At 44.7% G+C, this 24,320-nt stretch overlaps 1 protein-coding gene across 1 annotated transcript in view; it reads right to left on the reverse strand.

The window, feature by feature from the left end:
* KIF1A (kinesin family member 1A) overlaps positions 1-24,320 on the reverse strand; it is a 2,508,766-nt gene that overhangs the window by 119,591 nt on the left and 2,364,855 nt on the right. The window contains exon 43 of the mRNA XM_086944020.1: positions 5,776-5,897. Within this exon, the coding sequence (XP_086800146.1) occupies positions 5,776-5,897 (122 nt within the window). The remainder of the gene's footprint in view (positions 1-5,775; positions 5,898-24,320) is intronic.

The following is a 24,320-nucleotide window of genomic DNA, read 5'->3' on the forward strand; positions in this document are numbered from 1 at the left end:
ACAGATTGCAGCTAGTCCAAAATGCCTCGGCCAGAATCTTACTAAGCATCCCCAAGTTCACATCCATTTCCCCTTAGATCCGACAGCTGCACTGGCTCCCAGTCAGGAGCCGGATAAAATTTAAGGCACTATGCATTGCATACAAAGCCATCAACAACTCAGGCCCACAGTTTCTTAAAAATGCCCTCTGCCGGCTTGAACATTCAAGAACACTACGTTCGTCTTCAGCTCATCTGCTCAAAGTCCCACGTACAAAAAGGGCCAATTGGGGTGACAGATGTTTCACGATCTCCACAGCCAAACTTTGGAACACACTACCCCTCTACATCAAAACCGCCCCCACGCTCATCAGCTTCAGGAAAAAACTAAGAACCTGTTTTTTTTCATTATAATTTCTGCCACAGCGATGGTTCTGTATTCTGAGCGCGGAGACACCCCCGGGTAGTTGCGCGCTATAAAAATCTCATAAACATAAACATAAACTGATGGCCATGGCCCACACTCACAAATGAAGAAGATGTGCGCTGGCAGAGTGCATCCAGAACTGGTTTGGACTGGGTACAGGACCCCTCACACAAGAGGAACAAAGACTTTTGAGGCATAAATATCGGAGCTGAAACCCCTAAACTTTAGATCAGGAAAACTTTGTGATCAAGAAGGAATCCCTGCCAAAGAAGAACAACCAGGAAGACTGAGGAAAAGTGCTGCCATTGCTGAGTGTCTGGGAGCTGACCTGCAGTTGCTTGTATTTCTGAGGAAGAGGACTAAGGGACTTTCTGCTGTGTGCTGTGTCCCTCCTTGCTTGAAGAGGAGCTGTGCTGGGTGTTTTGCCCCCTTTGAAGTATACCTGTCTCCAAGGGCCTGAGAAGAGCTGACCTTCTGTTGAAACTCAGGGATATAAAAGTTTGCCACTCTCCCCTAGTACCGAGAGCACCGTGTGCATCACCGCCGCCGGCCCGTGATCAAGATAGAGCACTGAGGGCCGGTATCTCTTCCCCACCGGCCCCCAATTGCCAGGATTACTGCCCTTTTAATTTGTGATTCACCGCCGCACCTCGAGCTGTGTGCCCGAGGCCGGGTCCGACGAGGAGAAGAGCCGCGAGACTCTCTTGCCAGCATCACCGCCGCTGGCCGGGAGTCTGTATCGTCATCGCTGAGCCACGCTGGGATTGGTCATCATTGCACAAACAGAGAGTTGCAAAGGATATTGACCACGGGGCCCCTAGTTCATTCAGGAACCAGAACCCAAGAATTCGTCTTTTACAAGTGAGCTGTGTGTCCAGACAGAGCAGACAGGCTTCTCATCAGAGGCAATGTGTAAAGCGTTTGCGCAACATACTCCCACAGCAACACAGCAGCTTTTTGTGCTAGCTGGGAGATTGCTCTAGAAGGGCTGGTTGCGTGTCTACCATTTCTTCACTACTCAAATTCAAATCATCTGTATTCGATTCAGATGGAGAATGATAAAAGTATAAATTACAATACAATAAAATGTAATCAGAATTTAAAATCGAGTGAGATAAAACAGAAACAATTTAGCATATGTCGGTTAATATCTTCCTTCTGGTAATGACAGCCCTCAAGAATCTTGCTGATACCACACATATGAATAAATTTGGAAGTAGCTGTAAAAATAAATACGCAGGTCTACATTATCTAAAATTTAAGGATTTTAATAAAGGCTAAATAAAAATGATCCAGAAAATGTAAAGAAAAACTGTACGTGGATGGTCGATTGACTTGACGTCTTATCACAAGGACAACATGTTAATTGATGGGAACAATTATTAGTGTTAGGGAAGCTAGTCAAACGGTGAAAGATATCTAGCCTAAAGTGTGTCAGAACAAACCTACGTTGGGCATTAAAAACACTGATTAAATATGGTGGCATTGAGAAACTGGTCAAAACCATTTGGGTTATGCTGTACAGTGGGCTTGACCAGTTCCAACGTCAATCTTGCTTCCTCTAGGGTATTTAGACATTCTCTCTTTAATTATTTCCTCATGATATACCACAGGATTACAGGGTAATCATAATATTCTGGGTGGCAGATATCAGACATAAAATTCTTAATGTATTTTGGCCAAGAGATTTTTTAGGCATACGCAGAGCCACAGCAATCCTGTACTATCGCACGATTAAAACCCATACTCAGACAGCAACACTGCAGCTTTTTGTGCGAGTTGGGAGATCGCTCTAGATGGGCTGGTTGTGTGTCTACCATTTCTTCACTACTCATACAGTAAGTGCAACTGTAATGATCTGAATGTTCCTCTTTTGTTTTGTTAATAATTCCAAACCAAAACCACCTGATTGTACGATATATGTCGTTTTGTAATATTCGAGCCTCTCAGGGAACAATGGTAACAATTCTGTAGTATGTACATGCATGTACATGTTGTGGTTTGGTATTTCTCTGTGAAAAACAATAAAAATTGGTTAAAAAAATAATGGTGTGAGAGAGGAGTTGGCCTAAAGGCTAGGGCGAACGACCTCAAATTTGGGGAACTGGGTTCGAGCCTCGGCAATAACGCTGAACATCCTGTTATTCTGGGCAAATCACTTAATTTACCCATGCCTAACAACAATGAATGTGTCCACATGTAACGCAACTGGTGCTCCTGTAAAGCGCTCTGATACCCGATACCTTTGGGTCAAGTTTGCGCTACATAAAATTCTGTAAGAAAAGAAATGGCGACAGAGAGGTCCATTAGTATTAAGATGGTAGCAGAGAGCAACAGTAGCATTAAGATGGCAGCAGAGAGGTCTACTACCATTGAGATGGCAGCAGAGAGTTCCAGTAGCTTTAAGATGGCAGCAGAAAGGTCCACTACCAATGAGATGGCTGATTTACTCTTGTCCTCATGTTTTCCTCTATGTGTGCGTCATTCTGCAGCACACATAGAAAAAATAAAATACCTCTTAGGATATTTCCTGGGCAGGAAGGTACCCCTTCCTGCATAAAAATAATCCTGCATGCAACGGAGGCACTCTTGCACCATGGTGTAAGGGTGCCTGCTTTGGTGCTAGGCTGTGGAAATGGTGCCAACGTAGGGAGAAAGGACAGGAATGCACTGTATTGCTAAATACAATCTATTCCTGCCGTTTCACACTTTGGCATAAAGCAGCTGTAAATTAGGGTCTAAGTTCAAAGTGATTGATGTAATGGGCCAGTAGTGTCCACACTGCTGGCTGTACATCAGTTATACCAGTGCCATGTATTTTCAAATATCTTATGGGGTTAAATGCACCTTGCATAATTCATTATAGTAATCTTCTATATGAATAAAAATGTAAATGTTCGTTTGTTCAAAATCGTAAATCTCCAAAAGTTCTTCACCGATTGCTTTGAAATTTTAACACAAAGTTGGATTCGAATACACACGTGTTTTTATATACACAACGTTGGATTGAATACGCATGTGTCGAATACGCATGTGTTTTTTATCGAAAGCCCGAACAGACACATAAAAATGTCAATGTTGGTTTGTTCAAAATCTTAAATCTCCAAAAGTTCTTCACCGATTGCTTTGAAATTTTGACACAAAGTTGGATTCGAATACACACGTGTTTTTATATACACAACGTTGGATTGAATACGCGTGTGTCGAATACGCATGTGTTTTTTATCGAAAGCCCGATTAGACACATAAAAATGTCAATGTTCGTTTGTTCAAAATCTTAAATCTCCAAAAGTTCTTCACCGATTGCTTTGAAATTTTGACACAACGTTGGATTCGATTAAGCGCATGTTTATATATACACAACATTGGATTTGAATACGCGCGTGTCTAATACAAGCATATTTTTAATCGAAAGGCCGAACTGACCCCATCGATTTGGTTGATGCGCAACAACTACAATGGACGCATAGAGACAATAGTCTACATATACTAGGATGGACAGTTGGTGTCAGGATGGCAGAATGGGAAGTGGGTGAAGGGAGGGGGGAGGAGTTGGTTCACTTTGCAACATTAAGAAAGGACGCATAGAGACAATAGTCTACATAGATCAGGATGGACAGTTGGTGTCAGGATGGCAGACCAGGAAGTGGGTGGAGGGGGGGGGGGGGGGGGGGGGGAGTTGGTTCACTTTGCAACATTAGCGCATGTTTACATATACACAACGTTGGATTTGAATACACGAGTGTACAATACGTGCTTGTACAATACGCGCGTGTTTTTAATCGAAAGGCCGAACAGACCCTATCGATTTGCTTGCTGCGCAACAACTACAAGGGACGCATACAGACAATAGTCACAAAAACATATTGTATACCCACAAACATTGTGAAATTAAACATATTAGAAACGTGCACTTACTCTTTTCTTTCTCTTCCATATAACCAGACTGAGCCACAGCAACGCGTGGCCGGGTACAGCTAGTAACAATAATAAAAATGTAAAAATATCTCTGATGATTGAAGTACCCGCTGAAGAGATCTGAGTTTTGTCTTGAGGCTGTTTTGACTCAGAGTAGTGCAGAGGGATGTGCCTGCTGCAAAAAAACACTAATATGCAGATCCAAGGATCCTAATGCTACTAGCAATTTATAAGTTAAAATCTTTCTATTATAGCACAGTGAGCTAATATCTGGCATCAAAGAGCTGCATGCAAACTGCACAGGGTAGGTTTAGAACGTATGTTTTACCCCAGTTTTTTGTTATCCTAAGTTTGCTATAAAAGGGTTAGCTTGGGTACGAATACATTCTCATTAGTAAAGCCAATCCAAACCACTTTGTTACTTTTTAAATCTCGAGTTTGTGCTTCTCCAGACCAAGCACTCTTACAATATACTGCCTACCATTATGCAAGGCATGTGACCTTGTAATCTTCTTTGTCTTATGTAACATTTCCCATACATTGACTTACACACTTGTATGATTCATTGTCTTGTCATAATGTGTGTTTGATGTAAAGTACTCTGACACCCTACAATGGCAAGCTCATCGCTATAAAAGAATTACATTCATGAAGAAAAGGGTAGGGGAGATGAGGGGCAACCTTGGAGGTTGGTCGTGAAAGAAGCTGTGGAAAAGGAAGTCAGTGGGGGCACCAAGAAAGATTGTGGCACAGGACACCACCAACAGTAAAGCCTCCCCGAAGGTACAAACAAAGTTAGGTTCAAAGACGCCTTTTCTTGCTGTGGAAAGAGCAAGCATTCTGAATGACATAAGTGCCTCTAAACAACATTGGAACAAAATTAGCAAAAACAGGATATGCATAGGAAACAGTTTCACAGTCATTTAACTCAGCCAACAATCGCGTCCTGCAGGAGTTTGCGTAGTAAATCAGCAGAAACAGGTAGGCAAGTGAAAAGGATTTATTCTATCAGCCATGTTTCATCACCTTTAAAGTTGCGAGACCAACCTTTAGTGACTATCAAAGATGTTTTCAAGTGATCAGTCAAGTTTCCTCATTATATTCCTAGCACCAAGTCACATGTCTGCCAACTAGAGATACCGAATCCTTCAAGTCTGTTGGTATGAATTCTAAGCAGATAAATCTGGCTAGCATCCATGGTACAGTAACGAGGTTTGTTTTTCAATACTCTCATACTATTCAGAAGGAAAACTTTGTAAGCACCGAGATACAAGCTTTGCTGGCTGATGCCCATTCTATTACCAGAGCCTTATTATACAAATTCCGTTAGCTACGTATGAAGATGCGAAGCAGGCTGTAATTGGTGCCACTTCTGATATGAGGTAGGTATCGTTCAGATCTCCTGCACCGCTAAATCATCTTGGTTCCCCCAGCCCTGGGTCTTTCACTCACCTGAGCTCTGTGTTGTTGTAGTGGCCTTCTACCAGTGATGGGCAGGTGGAAGAGGGTGTGAGGGTTGCAGTTAGAGTGGGAAGTGAAGAGTTCCTCAGCAGACCTACTGACATCTCGGATAGCTGCAAAATGACAAAGCGTACATATTTTACTAAAAGAAATCCTGCTAGATTAAACTAGCACGGTGGTGCTAGGGTCAGAGGAATGGATGCATATGGCACTCACAACAGATATGGTCGTTCACAGAGTAAGAATTGCATTCCTTTTTTGTCAGTATAAACAAAAATCTGACACCTATCTGAAATTGGAAATGGGAGGGAACTCATCAGTAGGCAACAAGCAAGTATTTAAAGGAAGTACACTACTCCCGTTTCATAACCACATACAAAGAGAATCAATACCAAAATGTAAAATTTGAATCTCTCACATCTCTTTAAAAAAAACAACATCTCACTTTAAAGAACAGTAACTAATGAACCAGTCACTTACCTTCATTAATGCCTTATCTGGTACAGACTATCTAGATGAGGATTCCTTACCTTAGAATTATCCCCAGATGTCTGACTGGATCTGGAAATTTTTCGAGAACAGTATCTCTGTGCGCCAGTAGGTGGAATCGCTCAGCTCTGTGTGGAGTCATCGGCGCCGGAAGTGACATTTGCGGTGCCTATACAGGCGCCACTCCAATGTGCTGACCTCAATTTCATCTCACCACTTTCCATGCTAGGAACACTGAGCCTCGGAAAATACTGGAAAACTAGGGCCCAGGTGGGCCAATAAGGAATCTGCACCTAGCTAGAGAGCCTACCTGATAAGGCGTTACCAAAAATAACTTGTTCATCTAATAGAGACTTATAGTTGCAGATTCCTTACGTTAGAAAAGATACCCAAGCAATACCTCTCCAGCGGTGCATCTGTGCAACAAATTCACACTAGAAAATCCTGAAGGACCAAAAAGGCAAAATGCCCATCGCAACGGACCTGACTGTCCAGGAAGTATTGTTTGGTGAACGTGTACAGTGAAGCCCACGGTGCTGCCTGCCATATGTCCAGGACCAGAACTCTGGTTACTGCCTTAGCTCTGGTGGAATGTGCACGCAAACTGGGTGGCTTCTTGGCCAATGTGTAGCAGATTTTAATGAAGAGTGCGATCCATCAGGAGATGGTACATTTCTGCACCGACTTCTCCTTCGTGGCTCTGTTATACCCCGCAAAGCGTTGATCACCGACCTGGAAACCTTTTGTGTGGGCAAAGTGAAAAGGCAGAGCTTTTTTTTGGTCCAGACAATGGGGTCACTCATCTTCGTTAGAGAATGCAGCGGAGTATAAGAGGTAGGCTGGGTGATGGACTGGCCTTTATGAAAGGGAGTGATAACTTTCAGCAGAAAGGAAGCTCTAATGAGAATAACCAGCTTGTCTGGGAAGATAGTTAGGTACGGAGACTTAGATGGCAAGACCTGGTGCTCACTGACCCTCCAGGCAGATATTATATCCACTAGGAAGGCCTTCTTGATGGTAAGGAGCCTAAGAGGGAAGTTATGTGGTGGAGCAAAGGGAGTGCACATGTAATGAGCACTCCCTTTGTAAGTACGAGATTGAGGTCCCACTGAGACGTGATTAAGAGTGAAGGTGGAAACACATGATGGAGACCTTTAAAAAACCTATTTACAACAGAGGATTTGAGGCGGAAAGGCTGATCTGTTACCCACAGAAAGGCTGAGATAGCAGAAAGATAGCCCTATGAGTTGCTCAAAGCAGAGCCTGCTGGGCAAGAGAAAGAATACATAGAATGACAAGAGAAAGAGGCTCCTTAAAAGAGTGAACTTGCTTTTCTACACACCATGCCACAAACTTGTCCCAGTGGCAGCTGTGTACCTTCTTGGTGGAGAGATGCCTGGCTGCCAATATAACATTGCAGACTTCGGATGGAAGGTCAAAAGCGGTCAACTGTTTCCGCTTAATCTCCACACATGAAGGTGGAGCATTTACAGGTTGGGTGGAGAACCCTCCCCTACTGCTGCAACAGAAGATCCTCTCAAAGGGGCAGCTTGATCGGGGACCGATGGCCAGGCTTAACAGCTCAGGATACCAAACTCTCTGAGACAACTCCAGAGCCACAAGAATGACTTGGGCCCAGTCGTTCCTGATCTTCTTGAGAACTCTGGGATGGAGTGGTATGGTTAGAAAGGCGTACAGGAGCACTGAGGTCCACTTAAGACAAAGATGGTCTATGAGCAAGAGCCGCTTTGGAAACTCCAGCACACAGAACAGCTGATATTGTGCATTCTCTGAAGTGGCACACAGATCTAACCAAAGCTCTCCCCACTGCTAAAAGTGAATTGCACCACCCCCAAATGGAGACATGATTTGGGATCCGCTAGGCATCATCAGCTGAGCTAGTCTGCCCTGCTGTTCAGAAAGCCCGCCAGGTGTTGAACCACCAGGGACATGCTCTGACATTTCAGCCATGAACAGTGTAGGAGAGTAGGATCTTCTTACTATGGTTACCCCCACTTTTTGCTGTGTTTCACTGGTTTATCAACTTTAGCCCTGCTAATCAGGACCACAGCCTAGCTGTTCTCTCTCTAAATTGATTACCTGTACATTAGGTACACTCCAGATTGGCTACTGGGTTACCCTTGTGAGTCCCTAGTATATGGTACCTTAGGTACCAAAGGCATAGGTACCCCAGAGGCCTACCAGGGGCTGAAGCATGTATTATGCCACCCCAGGAAGCCTTCAAAATGGCACCACGGGTCTGTAGTGGCAGCCTGGGTTAGGTGGTGTAAGTACCCCTTACTTAGATATAGTATACCTATATCTACCTCTATAGATAGACACATATAAACCTATAAGTCACTCCTATGGCAGGCCTTAACAATCCTGAAGGCAGAGTGCTTGGTTTTGTGTGAGAGGGTGCCCAAGCATGAGCTGAGCCTCTCTGCAGCTTTCGGAATCCCTTCCTTATAGCTGTTCTATGATACAGCCATACTATATTCTCTTAAGTGCATTATAACCTGGCGGTAAATGCCAACTTTGGAATGGCTGCATCAAAACTTGTTGTGTTTGGTGTCAAACACTTTGGAATCCTACCCCCTGCCAGTTCTGGCGGTGGGGGCAGTATTCCACCCTTCTAGAGGGAGAAGACATGTACACACTTACTTACCCGGTAAATGTTTAAAAGAGCCCTAGCATCACAAAATGGATGTTGCTGCCACAGACACGAGTCTGACCGCCTGCTGCTGGACGAAACTCTGGCAGGGGAGGCCAGGACAATAGGTTCCCTGTCCAGGCAGGTGCCAGCACCTCCCCAGACAGGCTTTAGTGTTTCGGGGCAGGATGGGTTGCATTCAGTGAATGCTTTCCAGACAGTGCCTGGGGCACACAAGGTGTCCCCGTGCATTTCCCAGTTCAAACCGGTTTCTGGGGCAAGCAGCCCCAGCTCTGGCGCGAAACTGGACGAAGGGGTGTAACCACCCCCTCCCCAGGTCCTCCCATAGGTAGGACCTTAAAGTTAGTCCAGCCCCTAAACTGGGTATAAGTATAGGGACCCAGTCACTGACACTTTAGATTACCCTGGACGAAACTCGGAAACAGAAATCTTGGACCTTCGACATTCCATATCGACTGGAAAATGGAAGAAATCTCCCTTGGGGTCTAGGAGTGACTCCCCTGTTCAAACAGGCACCAAAGAAGCATCTTTCCGGTCTGCATTTTCGAGGCTCCCGCCGGATCCCGAAGGTATGCACCTGTTACAACGCATTTTTTACTCCGCACTACCACTACAACGCAGGCATTACAACGCATACCATTACAACGCATTGCGCTGGGGGGCGCTCTAGGATAAGAGGTAAGTTTAATTTACTATCCAACACCTTCCCTAGGGTCCACGGGGACTGGAGTTAGAATAGTAAATTATACTTACCACTATCCAGCACCCCAAAGCGCTATGCGTTGTAACGGTATGCGTTGTAAATACCGCGTTGTAATGGTATGCGGAGTAAAAGTATGCGTTGTAACATCATATATCCGATCCCGAAGAATCTGCGACACAGGACATGGACCTCCAGACATCTCGGAGGCTGACACGAGTCCCCAGCAAAGCTGAGACCCGTAGCTATCATGAGAGACGTGGGACCGGAACTCCTGGACATCCTGCACACTTGCTAGTGCATCAACTTTCCAAGCTTTCCCGAAGTTGTGCATTTGGATACTTGTAGTCCAAGCCCTGAGCACCTTTTGTATTGAAGATTGTGGGCCTACACTCCACGAGTATTCCGTGGGCCTGCTTTCAGCATTTCAGCACAAGCGCCTTCTCGATCCCTAGTCCATCAACTGGTGGGTCCCCACGAACAACAATCCTTTGTTTCTTGGGCTTCCCTGGTTGCTCCAGACGTGGCCTGACTCCCCTCAAAATAGTGAGTCCCTCAGACCTTGCTGGTTTGTCTTGTCATCTTACGTGGGTTGCTGTTGCCAAGGCTTGTTGGGTCCAATCCGGATACCAATGCTGCAGCACTCGACATCCTTTGTGGGACAGCTCAAATCCAGCTCCTGGTTGTCGTCAACGCCTCCTGGTCCTCGTGGCTGAAGAGTGAAGCTTCACCTACTTCACCTGAAAGCACCCGACATTGGTTGGCATCTTCTTGTCGCCATCCTTGTCACTGGCTAGTGACCCAGACTCTGTCCCCTCTGCTTTCAGATTCTTCAGATCTCCGATCCACTCTTGGATTCATCCGAACACTTTTCTCCTGGTCGCCTGCAGCACTTCTTTGCAGCTCTCCATTGGAAACGACGACGAAAAGACACCATTGCACCCGGCTTCCCTGGGTGAGGTAACACGAGTACTTTGGTGCTACTGTAGGTCTTGACTCTTGAACTGTCTAGTTCTAAAGGGGTTTTACCGTAGTCCTCTCCTCAGTGTCCTTAAACTATAAACTTGTAACTTTAACTTTCTCCATAGAAGTCAATGGTGATTCGCGGTTGTGTTTAGACACTGCACACCTCCCCAGTGGGTCTCTTGTGTCCCTACCTTGGCTGGTTCCTGGTTGCCCCAGTGGTTCTACAGGCCCTAGGCCTTGTCTCTATGCTTAGAGCGGTACTTATACCACTTTCTTAGTATACGGTCTGTGAGGCGCCTAGGGCAAAACGTATACTGTGCTAATTGACTGTGTGCTATTTTAGTTGTACTTTTACTTCTAGCCTCATAAAGAGACTAGAGGGGTGTGTTTAGAATAAATACATATATTTTATATATAAACCTGGTGTCGTTCTGCTTTTGTTTGATCATTCAAGAGATTATAGACAGGTAAAACAAGCTGCTTTACATTCCTTCAAGACTTAGCCTGAAGGCTGCTCTCCACCGCTACCAATAGGATAGATATCTATAAAGGTTGTCTGAACCTACCATCAATAAGGGTCGTTTGGACTGGTGCAAGGTGCCCACTAAAATAGTGGACATCAGATGCCAGGCCAACTTCTCACATTGGTGTGCAGCGTGTGGGATTCCAGCTTGGATTGTTTTACCAGATAATCTTGAGAATATCATTTGAAAAACCATAAAGGTACCATAGGTACATATAATACAAGCTTATAATACAGTAAGTTCTACTGAATTTAGAGTTGTGTGTGTTAAGGGCCAAGCACGCCCTCACCACAACTCAAGAGAGGTTTAGTAGGAAACCAATAGTGTAGGTAGGTGCATACACCACACCTCACTAGTCATGTCTTCAAAGGAGGGACCTAGTGGGTCTGTCCAAGATGTCAGTCAGGTACAGACATCGAAGTATGACACATTCCCTCTTCAAGAGTTAAGGGCTCTGTGTGCCAGTAAAAGTTAAAATCATAGATTACACTGAGGGAAAAGACGGTGTGCATACCACCCCTTATGAAATGAGAAGATTGAAGCCAGGACAGAATCCTAATACCCAACGCCTTATAGAGGTGTTATTGCTTGATGAATTTAAAAGAGCATCAGATCCTGACAAGGTAGGCAATGGGGTGGATACATCTGAGGAAGAGGATCCCAGTGTGTTGCCCCACCAGGATTCTGACACTGATGGAAACCAGGAAGAGGATAAGGACCTTGACCTGGGGAATCCAGTGCTGCCTGGAGATGAGGAAGGTCAAAGTGGCCCATTCTTTTGTTGCAGGGATTCTGCACAGACACCGAACTGTGCACAGAGACTCAGGACCTCAGTGAATTAGGGTGTGCCAAAAACTCACCTTAGTACCCAAAATCACCTACCAGGCTTGTATCAGTGTCTCATTAGCTCTTAGTCCTATAGCAAAGAAACCAATGATTAGACAACCCAGAACATGCGACTCAGGTTACCTCTGGTAAGGTGGGAAACAAGAACAGTCTTTTGTTACATTCTCATACCAGTCCAAAACATGGAGTAAAGGGAGACACGAGTAAGTTTAAAATATTTATTTTAACACCGTGATCTCAGGTGCAGCAGCTTAGCTAATACAAGCAGACATATGATTAGAAATAAGATTGTCAGCATTGTTACTATTCCATAAAACCTCTAACAAAAGAGAGGGACCCAAACAAACCAAAGGGGTAGGGTACCAAAGGACACAATTGTCAATAAAGTTTTCCCCTTTGGGTGAACTTCAAAGCAAACCACAATTTTTAGACAAAACAGAGACAATTGACCTGAATCAACAAATGTGGAGCAAATATTGAAAAAAACATGCAATAGTCATACATAAAACATGTACATTTTATTTCAGTAAATTAAAAACCAGATTTTGGTCAACATATTATAGTACATCAAAAGTTCATTACACAAAAAAATGGGACAATACAAAAGGAAAATAATTCCATTTAAAAAGGAGAAAAAGAACACCAAACTCAATGGTTCAATAAGATATGCTTCATGGAGATGTATCCAGATTCACAATCACATGAGCTTCTTATCTATATTGTAAAATATTTCTCCAAAAGACAGTGCACTGGGGATGACATCCACTAGTGGATTACTGTACTGGAGAAGGCCTGCAAAGTACAGAAGGTACCCCAGGAGCAGCGGGCAGCAATCTTGTGCCTCTCCTTTGCATACAAAGGTAGAGACAAGCTCCTCACTGTCAGAGAAGAGGATGCTGATGGTTACAAGGTCCTCAAGAGTGCCCTAATAGATGGGTTTGGCTTAACCACTGAGCAGTATAGAATACAGTTAGAGACACCCAGAAGACAGACTCAGGACTGGGTTGACTTTGTAGATTGTGCTAATAAGGCACTGGAGCGCTGGTTCTGGGCAGTAAAGTGTGTGACTATATAGGATTGTATAATCTGATCATGAGAGAACAGATTCTTAATAACTGTCAAAACCAGCTGTTGCATCAGCACCTGGTGGACTCTGATCTGACCTCTCCCCAAGAATTGGGAAAGAAGGCAGACAAATGGGTCAGAACCAGTGTGAAACAGAAGGTACAGAACCAAGGTGGTGACCAAAAGAAGCAAGATCAAAAGGTTGGGGTGAAAGGTAGAGACCAGAAGTCTTCACAAGGTCCCCAAAAATCTTCTAATGGTGAGAACTCCCAATCTTCCAAAAAAATAAGGCCCAAGAAAACCATGGTGCAAAGTTTGTAAGAATAATAGTCACTGGACCAGTGACTGCACCAACAAGCATTTGCAATGCAATAAGTCTCGCATTAATTAAGTTTGAGCTATTGGCATTGCTAAATATTGCAACACCAATTGCAACAAAAAGTCTATAAATTGTAGGCCAAAAAAAGTGTATTTATTTTTGTAGCAATGGTGGCATGCTGCGCTTTAGATGAATATGTGTAAAAGTAAAGTGTGCCATACTGCGATTGCTACAATAGTTAATTGTGGATGTGTTAACAATTGATGTGTGCACTGATGGCTGGTGGTGTCTGTGCCTGTAGAAATTGTGCACTGATGGCTGGAGGTGTGTGTGCCTAGTGGAAGTGTGCACTGCCGGCTGGTGGTGTGTGTGCCTGGTTGAAGCGTGCACTGACGGCTGGTGGTGTGTGCCTGGTGAAAGCATGCACTGATGGCTGGTGGTGTGTGCCTGGTGAAAGCGTGCACTGACGGCTGGTGGTGTGAGCCTGGTGAAAGCGTGCACTGACAGCTGGTGGTGTGTGTGTGCCTGGGTGCACTGACGGCTTGTGGTGTATGTGTGCCTGGTGAAAGCGTGCACTGATGGCTGGTGATGTGTGTGCCTGGTGAAAGTGTGCACTGACGTCTGGTGGTGTGTGACTGGTGAAAGCGTGCACTGATGGCTGGTGATGTTTGTGCCTGGTGAAAGTGTGCACTGATGGGGTGGTGTTTGTGCCTGGTGAAAGCGTGCACTGACGACTGATGGTGTCTGTGCCTGGTGAAAGTGTGCACTGATGGTGTGGTTGTGTGTGTGTGTGTGTGTGGTTGTGTGTGTGGTTGTGGGTGTGCTTGTGGGTGTGTGTGTGGTTGTGTGTGTGGTTGTGTATGTGGTTTTGTGTGTGTGTGGCTATGGTTGTGGTTGTGTGTGTGGTTGTGTGTGGTTGTGTGTGTGGTTGTGTGTGTGTGTGTGGTTGTGTGTGTACAAGCCACATCGTTCACACTGAGCTCTGTATCTAAAGGTCATGCAATTTGTACATGCGATTTTGAAAGTATTGTATCTCTGAGAGCAGCAGCACCCTTTTTATTTAGATACCTGCTTACAAGACGACACATATCTTCTTTACAAATTAAATGAGGGCCTCTATTTGTAGGGAAAAACAATATAGTCCTGTTTTTAAATCAGTGAAGGAAATGCACGATTGGTTAACAACAAACAGGGCGCCCAAAGCAACGTGCAATAATTAAGGCGAAGATACTGTCTCTAAGTTAACACCCGCAATAACCTCTGAGAAAGAGACTTGTCTAGACAAGGAAGAACCGCCCACTTCTGAGAAACTCTAAATTTTCCCTTTAGTAATTATTCCCTCTAGTGGAATCCAGGAGCTAGAGCAAAAATACACATCCTGGCCAATGATAACGTTCAGCTTGCATGGCATTGGTTTGCAGTCTGCAAGAAGCACAGCATTTTCAATCAGAGTGAAGCAGCAATTAGCTTGTGGCATTTGGCTGCACACATGCACTGACAGTTCTGAGGCCTAAACAAAGCAGCATTGTTTTCGGGTCTTTCAACAGCTGCGTAATTAAATGCTTTGGAAAATAAAGCCACACAGGCTGCAAAAGGAAAAGTCGCGCCACCGACTTCACACGAGCCGCAGCTGCAATTATTACAGCTAGACTGCGCCTCCTGCGCGCGCCACAGAAGAAAAGGAACGTATCAGGAAGCCCAAAAGAGGGCCTCAGTGTAGCAGTTTACGATCATAGAATGCCCCAGTCTACTGGCTAGCCTCTTTCAACGCGGGCCCAGCTTCGCTTAGTGAATGGAGCCGATTTGCAGATCACACAATTTGGATGAGTGTAGATGCCAGGATCTACGGCTACCATTTAACTCTAAAAACAAGTTCAATACAGTCGTTGTACTTTCTGTTTTATTAATTCGTGGGACTTCAATGCAAGCAAAGTTAACGGTCGACACCGAAGCAGTGTGTGCCAGCATGATGTATCGGCAGAGATACTCTTCTGGAACTGGCCGGCTGGTCAAAACCTACAATATCCCATAGCGTGCTGTTTAGGAGAGCGAAGATCAAAATCAGACGGGAAAAAAAAGCATTGGTCGCGCGCCTTGTGCTCAAAGTAAGAAGAAAAAAAAAAAAGCTTTTAAAAGGAGTAGCCTTGCCTTTCTAATTGTTAGTTGCCAGCGCTAATTGCCCGGGGCTGTGCACTCAAGTGGTCGCCAGCTGTGCTGGTTTCCACTTAAAGGATGATTCTAAGGAGACACTTCTGCGCGTTTCGTTTAATAGTGTCTCGTCGTAAAGTACTTCTCGGCATAGTTCAGCTTTGCACACGAAGAGAACATTTTCCAACAGTCCAGCCTTTTTCTACTCGTTAGAATTAAGGTGTCGCCTTTATAAATGAATAACAAGATGTGAGAGTGCACTGCTGAAACCGTCGTGGGGCGGGACTTCCATCTTCTGAAGCCCGCGCCCACGGAGTGGCTGACCCAGAGGAGCAGTGGTGACACGGGGCTTCCATGCCCAAGGGAGAGCCCCGCGGAGGCTGCAGAAGTCCGGAGTGACGCTGATGCGGTGAGTGGGGCTTATTTGTACTGGGGGTGGCGGCGGGTGGGGGGGGGGGTGTCTCTGTATGTGTGCGCTCGTGTGTGTGTGTGCGCTCGTGTGTGTGCGTGTGTTTCTCTGTGTGTGCGCTTGTGTGTGTGCGTGCGTCTCTGTGTGTGCGCTCGTGTGTGAGGGTGTGTCTCTCTGTGTGTGCGCTCGTGTGTGTGCGTGTGTCTCTCTGTGTGTGCGCTCGTGTGTGTGCGTGTGTCTCTGTGTATGCGCTCGTGTGTGTGTGCATGCGTGTGCGAAACAAAAGCGGGGGGTGTGGCTGTGTGTGTATGCGAGAAGTGCATGAGGCTTTCAAGGGAGACAGGAGATGGTGAACGCGCGCGCGACCTGATCCGATTCCGGCATGCTGCGCGTGGCCATCTCCTGTCTCCTTGAAAGCAGACTCGCCGACTATAGGTCTCGCTGCGACATCGCTTCGCGATGCGTGGCAGGTGCGAGACTTAAAAAGGAGACAACTCCGGCCACCATTGCCTCTAAGGCAACTGTTCCCCTAGTTCAGCTACAAGTGGTGGTTCCCAGCAGAAGGGTGTTAGGGTTAACCCTGGGATCTGACATGGGCTCTGGCTTAGTCAGAGTGCCAACTCAAGCTGCTTTAGTCTGTGATGGAGGCATGGATATGTCCTCCTCTGTGAGTCCCAGTAGACCTGCTCCCATGAACTTCCATTGTGACATGCTGCCGCTCGCTCAGAGGTTTCTCACTTTGAACTTTGTCCGGCGCTGCAGGAGCAGCCTACTTGTTCCCCAGCCCTTTCCAGGCTCTTCAGTTTCCAGCATGAGGAGTCGTGTGTCAGCGAGGCCGCAGAGGAGGTGAGAGGCGCGGCCCCGGGACTGCGAGGACCAGCAAGCAATACCAACAGCTGGGTCCTCTTCCCGCGTGAGCCGCGCCCCCTCCCAGTGCCACGCCCCCAGTAAAGCGCTTTTCACCTCTCCCCACAAGTAGACCCAATAAGAACGCATTAGAAAATCCTAGCACTAATAAAATAAACATCATTAATGAATCATCAACACAATCTGCCCCAATTAAAGAGCTGGTAGAGAAGTTCGAACATCTGGTCACTTCCTTAATTTTACCGCTAGTTCATCGCTTAAAAATTATCACGGAAAAACTGGGTGAACTAGAAGCCACCACACAAACTAATGTGGAACTGACCAGAGAACTTGTGAATCAGATAGATAAGACTACAGGAGCCAGGAAACCTAATACTACTTTAGCCCCTAATGTGAAATCTGCTAGACCCGTATCCAAACCAGGGACGAACCAACAAAACTCAAACGCTATAACTCAAAAATCTGGGTCGACCCAATCGCAAACAGGTCAGCCTCAAACTAACAACAGTAATTTAACTAAATCATCCGAAGGTCCGATTAATACAGGGGTAAAAACCAGAAGGGCAGATCCCGTAACGAATAATCTTAATAAAAATCCCACAGACGCCCTAGCCCCTAGAAATAAGCCCAATGCGGTAGAGACAACGAACACTGGGTCAGCCCAAAAAAATCAAGGAACTAGACCGAAACGAGAAATTCAAATTACTCTTCCTCCGGAATCGGCTCCATTTGTGGCCATACTGACCGGGGTCCCTGAGCTTCTACCAAATCAGTATGAGGACTATGGGAGCCTTAAAAATAAAATAATATACTGGCTTAAAAAAAAACGTCCGCTGCCACCAAATATAAATGGGGATATTCTCCATGTCAGAAGGGCTAAATGGTTGGGTCCTAGACCAAAAGACATCAGTGGGGATGTCATAATCATCAATTTTAGAGACTACAGAGTGATGAAATATCTAAGCGAGTGGTATCAGGAGAGAGATAACCTGGGTATTCAACTTCATCAATTAACATACTTTTACTCCAGGTCATTGGTAGCTCTTAGGCCTCAGCAGGAATTTGCCCAGTTGAGTTACCAGAGGCACCAGAAACCTCAATATGAGGATTATTACTATCCACTTTCCCTATCAAATAGATATCAGGCACTGATGGGAGTAGATTCTTTAGACTGATGCACCCAGGGATCTTCCTCCTTTAAATCTAGTCCTCAGTTACAATCACACTCGGTAGATCCCCAAACATCAAGTCAATCATTATCACTACCGGTGGCAAATTTAATTCCTGAATTGGGCACTCAAGATAGGTATATAGATCAACCCCAAACCTCTCAAAATACTCCGTCCCACTCGGAATGTACTGAAAGCCTGATGTCTGTAGTCTCATGGAATGTGGCAGGCTTAGCGGGAAAGATAGATGACATACAATGGCAGGCGATCACAACAGTTCATTCTGTGATTGCGATTCAAGAAACATGGGCTACTGAGGCATCCCATATATTGGGATATAAAACTTTTTTTACCCCAGCTATAGCCAGCAGGAGAGGTAGGCCAAAGGGAGGACTAACTATATACACTTCCATAACTTCGGGTCCAGTAATTCAAAAAATAATCCTGGATGATAATTATTTTCAAATACTTGTTTCCACATGGGGCTCTCAGAAAAATTTAATAATTATTAATTTTTACAATAATATCCCACCACTGGAAGTGGATAACGTGGTTAAGAAACTGGATTCTACTCTTAATGGTATTGAAGAGTCATTAAAAGAGGATATGACAATTATCTGGGTGGGGGATTTTAACTGCTCCTTATGTCCCTTGAGCACAAAGGGGGTGTGCGGTTGGGAGGGCGAAGAAGAGGCGATGATTTATCATCACTTCTGTCATACGAAATTTGGAGATCAGATGAATAGGATCATGGGGCACTATTCTTTGGCCTTTACAAATGAGCTTTGTATTCCACCTAAACCGTTCACACCTACCTTTAATGGAAGAGGAGCAAACTCAATAATTGATTTTGCCCTATTCTCAGCACGGTATTCAGCACAGGTAATTGATTGGCGTACTCTTGACTCACCTATGAGCGACCATTTCCCCATTCTATCTATTTACAATTTTAAACTTAGTAACCAATTCCATCCTCCTGGTAGCTGTTATGACGTTACTCCGATTCTAGGCCAAAAAAATGGGTTTACAATTAAATGGGAAAAGGTAATCCCAGAAAACTTTAATAAAAACCTGATTAGCTCCACCCTGGAAGATTTTAATATCTGTTTATCCCTAGATGAGGATCCATTAACTGTCCTGAGATCTTTTGGAAACATCTCAGGTAAAATTAAGGACCTCCTTGTAAGAACCCATTGTAATATGCAAAAAGGACCTTTCGGATGGTTCGATAAGAAGTGCAGAAGCGCTCTCACTGCATTAAAAAATATCTTGCATAGTAGTTCATCCACGAGATTAGAGATCAGAACTGCGAGACGGAACTATCGCCTTGCACTAAGCTCTAGGAAAAAAGAACTGAAATTAAAAGCGTGGGCCAATTTGCATGAAGCATGCAAAAAAAGGGACAACGTTGCCTTTTGGAAGGCCGTGAGTGCGCCATTCTATCAGGAGCGCTCGGGCCCCTCAATAGACAATGCAATCTCTGCACAGGAATGGGTCCAACATTTCCAGAGACTTTATAGTTGTTCTGTCCCTACTTGTGAGGATCACATGACTACAAAAACTACTAATGAAAAAGAGGATCCTAGCTATCCAATAGATATTTCTTTTACCTTAGAAGAAGTTCAAAGAGCTTTAAAAGAAAGTTCAGCGGCAAAAGCTCCAGGACCAAATAAGGTCCCAATAGATGTTTTTAAAAATCTCCCTGACCTTTGGGCCCCAATTCTAACAAACGTCCTTAATTCCTCTAATAAAGTCGGATTCATTAAAACCTGGCAAGAGGCCATCCTGGTCCCTATACACAAAAAAGGGCATAGAAAGGATCCTGCCTGCTATAGGCCTATTTCGCTTTTAGATGGTCTAATGAAAACAGCAGGCAGGATTATTCTTACCAGGATGCAGGAGTGGCTCGAAGAAAAAGATATTTTATCTACAATGCAATACGGCTTTACTAGAGGAAAGGGAACAATTGAACAAGGTTTAAACCTTGCCCTTATTATGTCAAAATATGTTCATGCCAAAAAGGTTAATTTGTACATAACATATGTAGACCTTAGTTCTGCTTTTGATTGTGTGAGGCATGACACCCTGTGGCAAATTTTAGAAGATATTGGTTTAGATATTAGGATTAGAACTTTTATTAAAGAACTTTACTCGGGGCTGGTGCGCGGGTGAGGTTCGGCAAGGGAGGTGAATGTTCTGATTTCTTCCCTATACGTAGAGGAGTAAGGCAGGGGTGCATTCTTGCACCCCTGCTTTTTAATTTGTATATAAATGATGTGGGAACCTTGTTAACAGAAAAGTATAATCACTATCCAGTGATCAAAGGAAAATCCATACCCATACTCCTCTACGCCGATGACGCGGCTATCCTGTCACAGACTAAGAGAGGACTACAAAATGCAGTAAATAAATTTTCTGAGTATATGAATAAGAGGGGATTATCTATAAACGTTTCTAATGGTAATGGTAATGGTAAAAGTACTTATAAAGCGCTGACATTCATCCTGAAAGGATATCATGGCGCTAAAATTAACAGTGTACGTGTAACTGGTGGTTGTTGTCGGTGATAAGACTTTTACCATGTCGTGTGGCCCAAGGAAAACCAGAGCTCCATGTAATATAAACTTGGACAATAAGTGTGTTGAATTAGCAGACATTTTCTGTTACCTTGGGGTACATATGGACAGACAAGGTAATTGGAAATCAGCAGTGAAAGCAAGAGCTTTGGCACTTACTAAAGCAACAGGAGCCTTATTAAACTTTGCGAAGAAGATTGGATCAAGGCCACCAAGGGAGCTTTTACAAATTTATAAATCTAAATGTGTTTCCACTGGTACTTATGGGGCAGGGTTATGGGGGATACAGTCTGTGGAAATTATCCAACGAATAGAGAACAAATTCTTAAGGTATGTTTTGGCAGTGCCGCCCAGCACATCAATATATGTACTGCATGCAGAATTGGCCATGCAACATATCTCCGATACTATTAAGATGGCACCAATTTTATTGTGGCACAACATCTGGACTAATCCTGCCACAAACCTCAACAGAGCGATAGCAGAGGACTGCCTGCAATGTAGCGGGGTAAAAAACATCACGTGGCTCACCTACGTTAAGAACTTTTGCTCTGAAATTGGTTGTCCAGAATATTTCTCTAACCCAGCTACCATGGACTCTGTCTCCAGATCCACGTTAAAGAAAACCTTGACTGAACATTGTGAATCAATCAGATGGAAAACTCAAAGAGCCAAGATATCAGTCAGAAATCACGATGAAGTGACACTGCATAGAAACATCCAGCTGTATCTTATTGTTGACCAACCCTTTTTTTATCGTAGAATATTAACATCCTTCCGATTTGAAACATTCTTTAGACTTATAACTCTCCCAAGGCGTAACGATGGGTCCAAAGATAAACTAATTTTCCCCTGTGATAAGTTGTCAATTCAATCCAATATTCACTGCACTTTATATTGCACTTTATACGCACATCCAAGGCGACAAATACTAAGGCCCCTTCTGTTAAAATGGGGCATAAGAAAATCGAGAGAAGCTTAAAATAAATTGCGATCCTTGGAAGATTACTATACAATTAACACTGTAACGATGTATTTAAGAGCAATAATGAAACTTAGACGGGACATTACGTTAGAATAAGTCACATTATATTGATGATATAATGGTTTTGACCTAGTTTAGGCTCAATTTATTATTGAATACCTAATTCCCACATGTTGTTCTAATATTACTGTATACATGGATATTTAATAGTGGCTTTTTCCCTTTTAATGTAATTTGAATGACTTTCTTTGTTTTGTAGACTGTATGTATGCTTTTATGAATTGTTTTTAACATTTCGAATAAAGCTTTTTGAACTTGAACTTGAGTCCCAGTAACCTGGGCAAGTACTGACAAACACCTTTGATAAATTAGAAAAAGGATGAGGCCTACAGGGACACAGGGGCAAGTGTCACAATGGTGACACCAGACTTTGTGAACCCTGGACAAGTCATACTTGGTGAGACTTACCAAGTGATCAATGCTAGCAATATCAGGACCACTCATGCCCTGGCAGTTGTTAATTTTCCCTGGGGAGGGGTAACTGGCCTTAAGAAAGTTGTGATAAGTGCAGACCGCCCTGTTGAATGGTTGCTTGGCAATGACTTCAGCCTGGTCTGAAGTGGAGTATAGGACCCATGGAGAAATGTTAGGTATCTCAGCACAGGTCCTTGCAGTGACTAGGTCACAGGTCAAAAAGTCTAACACTGGACAGGCCCTGGATTCTGGAATAATGGACCAGGTGCCTTCCAAGAAAAGGAGTAGTAGGGTTAAGGCAGTGCCTTCCCCCCTGACTCAGAGTGATGATCAGTCTTTTGTGGAAGATGATAGTGAGCCTGAAGAAGGAACTGTCCCAGAGGAGCTTGAGCCTGATCAGGTTGAGTTCTTAGGGACAGGGGCCCTTCCAGGGCAGATCTGAGGCAGGCACAGCTGAGCTGGCCTTCTCTTGAACCCCTAAGACAACAAGCTGCTATTGAGGCTGCTGGGAATGCTAGTGGCACCCATAATATTTATTGGGATGATGAACTCCTGTATTCAGAGAGAAGAGACCCCAAGCCTGGTGCAGCCACGAGGTTTGTCATACCTTTGGCATTCAGGGGCTTCCTATTGACACTAGCCCATGATATTCCCTTAGCAGGACACCTAGGCCAGAACAAGACTTGGGACAGAATTGTGCCTCACTTTCACTGGCCCCACATGTCTGGAGACACAAAGGAGTGTTGTCGCTCCTGTGTAACCTGTCAAGCCAGTGGTAAGGCAGGTGGCACTACAAAAGCCCCCCTGATACCACTACCTGTGGTGGGGGTTCCCTTTGAAAGAATGGGGATTGGGCTAGCCAGGAATTACAGAAAGTCTGGCATGACCAAAAGGCTGTTCTGACTGTTTACCAGCCAGGACAGAAAGTGTGGTTGTTGGAGCCAGTGGCCCCAGCAGCTCTCCAAGACAAGTGGAGTGGACCCCACACTATTGTTGAACAAAACGGAGAGGTCACCTATTTGGTAGATCTTGGAACTCCCAGGAGCCCCTATAGGGTGCTTCATGTCAACAGATTGAAACCATATGTTGACAGGGCATACATTGGCATGCTCATGGTTACTGATGAAGGACAGGAGGAAGAGATTGACCCTCTCCCAGACCTGCTCTCTCAGAACCCTGATGATGGATCAGTTGATGGAGTAGCCTTGGCAGGCAGCCTCACTGATCAGCAGCAAACTGATTGCAGACAAGTTCTCCAAAAGTTCAGACATATGTTTTCTCTGACTCCAAGTCAGACTACCTGGTGCATTCATGAAGTGGACACTGGGGACAGTCTGCCTGTTAAAAATAAGATTTACAGGTAACCTGATCATGTCAGGGACTGTATCAGGACAGAAGTCCTGAAAATGTTGGATCTGGGAGTGATTGAACCTTCAGATAGCCCTTGGGCTAGTCCAGTAGTCCTAGTACCCAAACCTCTCGCCCAGGGTGGTAAGAGAGAGATGAGGTTTTGTGTAGACTACAGAGGTCTCAATGCAGTCACTAGGACTGATGCCCATCCAATATCCAGAGCAGATGAGCTCATAGATATGTTGGCCTCTGCCAAATGTCTGAGCACCTTTGATCTAACAGCTGGCTACTGGCAGATCAGACTAGCTGATGATGCAAAACCAAAGACAGCATTCTCAACCCCTAGTGGACATTATACATTTGTGGTAATGCCCTTTGGTCTGAAGAATGCATCTGCCACATTTCAAAGGTTGGTGAACAAAGTCTTAACAGGCATGGAAGACTATAGTGCAGCATATCTAGGTGACATTTCTGTCTTTAGCTCCACCTGGGAAGACCACCTGATCCACCTGAAAAATGTTTTGGAGGCCCTGCAGAAGGCAGGCCAAACTATCAAGGCTACTAAGTGCCAGAAAGGGCAGAGTCAGGTTGTGTACCTGGGCCACCTTGTAGGTGGAGGCCAGGTTCAGCCATTGGAGAGCAAAATCAAGACCATAATGGACTGGGTTGCTCCAACCACCCAGACTCAGGTCAGAGATTTCTTGGGTCTGACTGGGTACTATAGGAGATTTGAGAAGGGGTATGGATCCACTGTGACACCCATGAATGACTTAACTTCTAAAAGAATGCCTAAGAAAGTTCAGTGGACAGTCAGCTGTCTAAAGGCATTTGATGATCTGAAGCAGGCCATGTGCACTGCACCAATTCTGCAACATCCTAACTACTCGAAAGAAATCATTGTCCAAACAGATGCATCTGAGTTGGGGGTAGGGGCTGTGCTGTCACAATTGAATGATGAAGGTCAGGACCAGCCAG

The sequence above is a fragment of the Lissotriton vulgaris genome, chromosome 11, assembly GCF_964263255.1.
Source record: "Lissotriton vulgaris chromosome 11, aLisVul1.2, whole genome shotgun sequence".
Lineage (NCBI taxonomy): Eukaryota > Metazoa > Chordata > Amphibia > Caudata > Salamandridae > Lissotriton > Lissotriton vulgaris.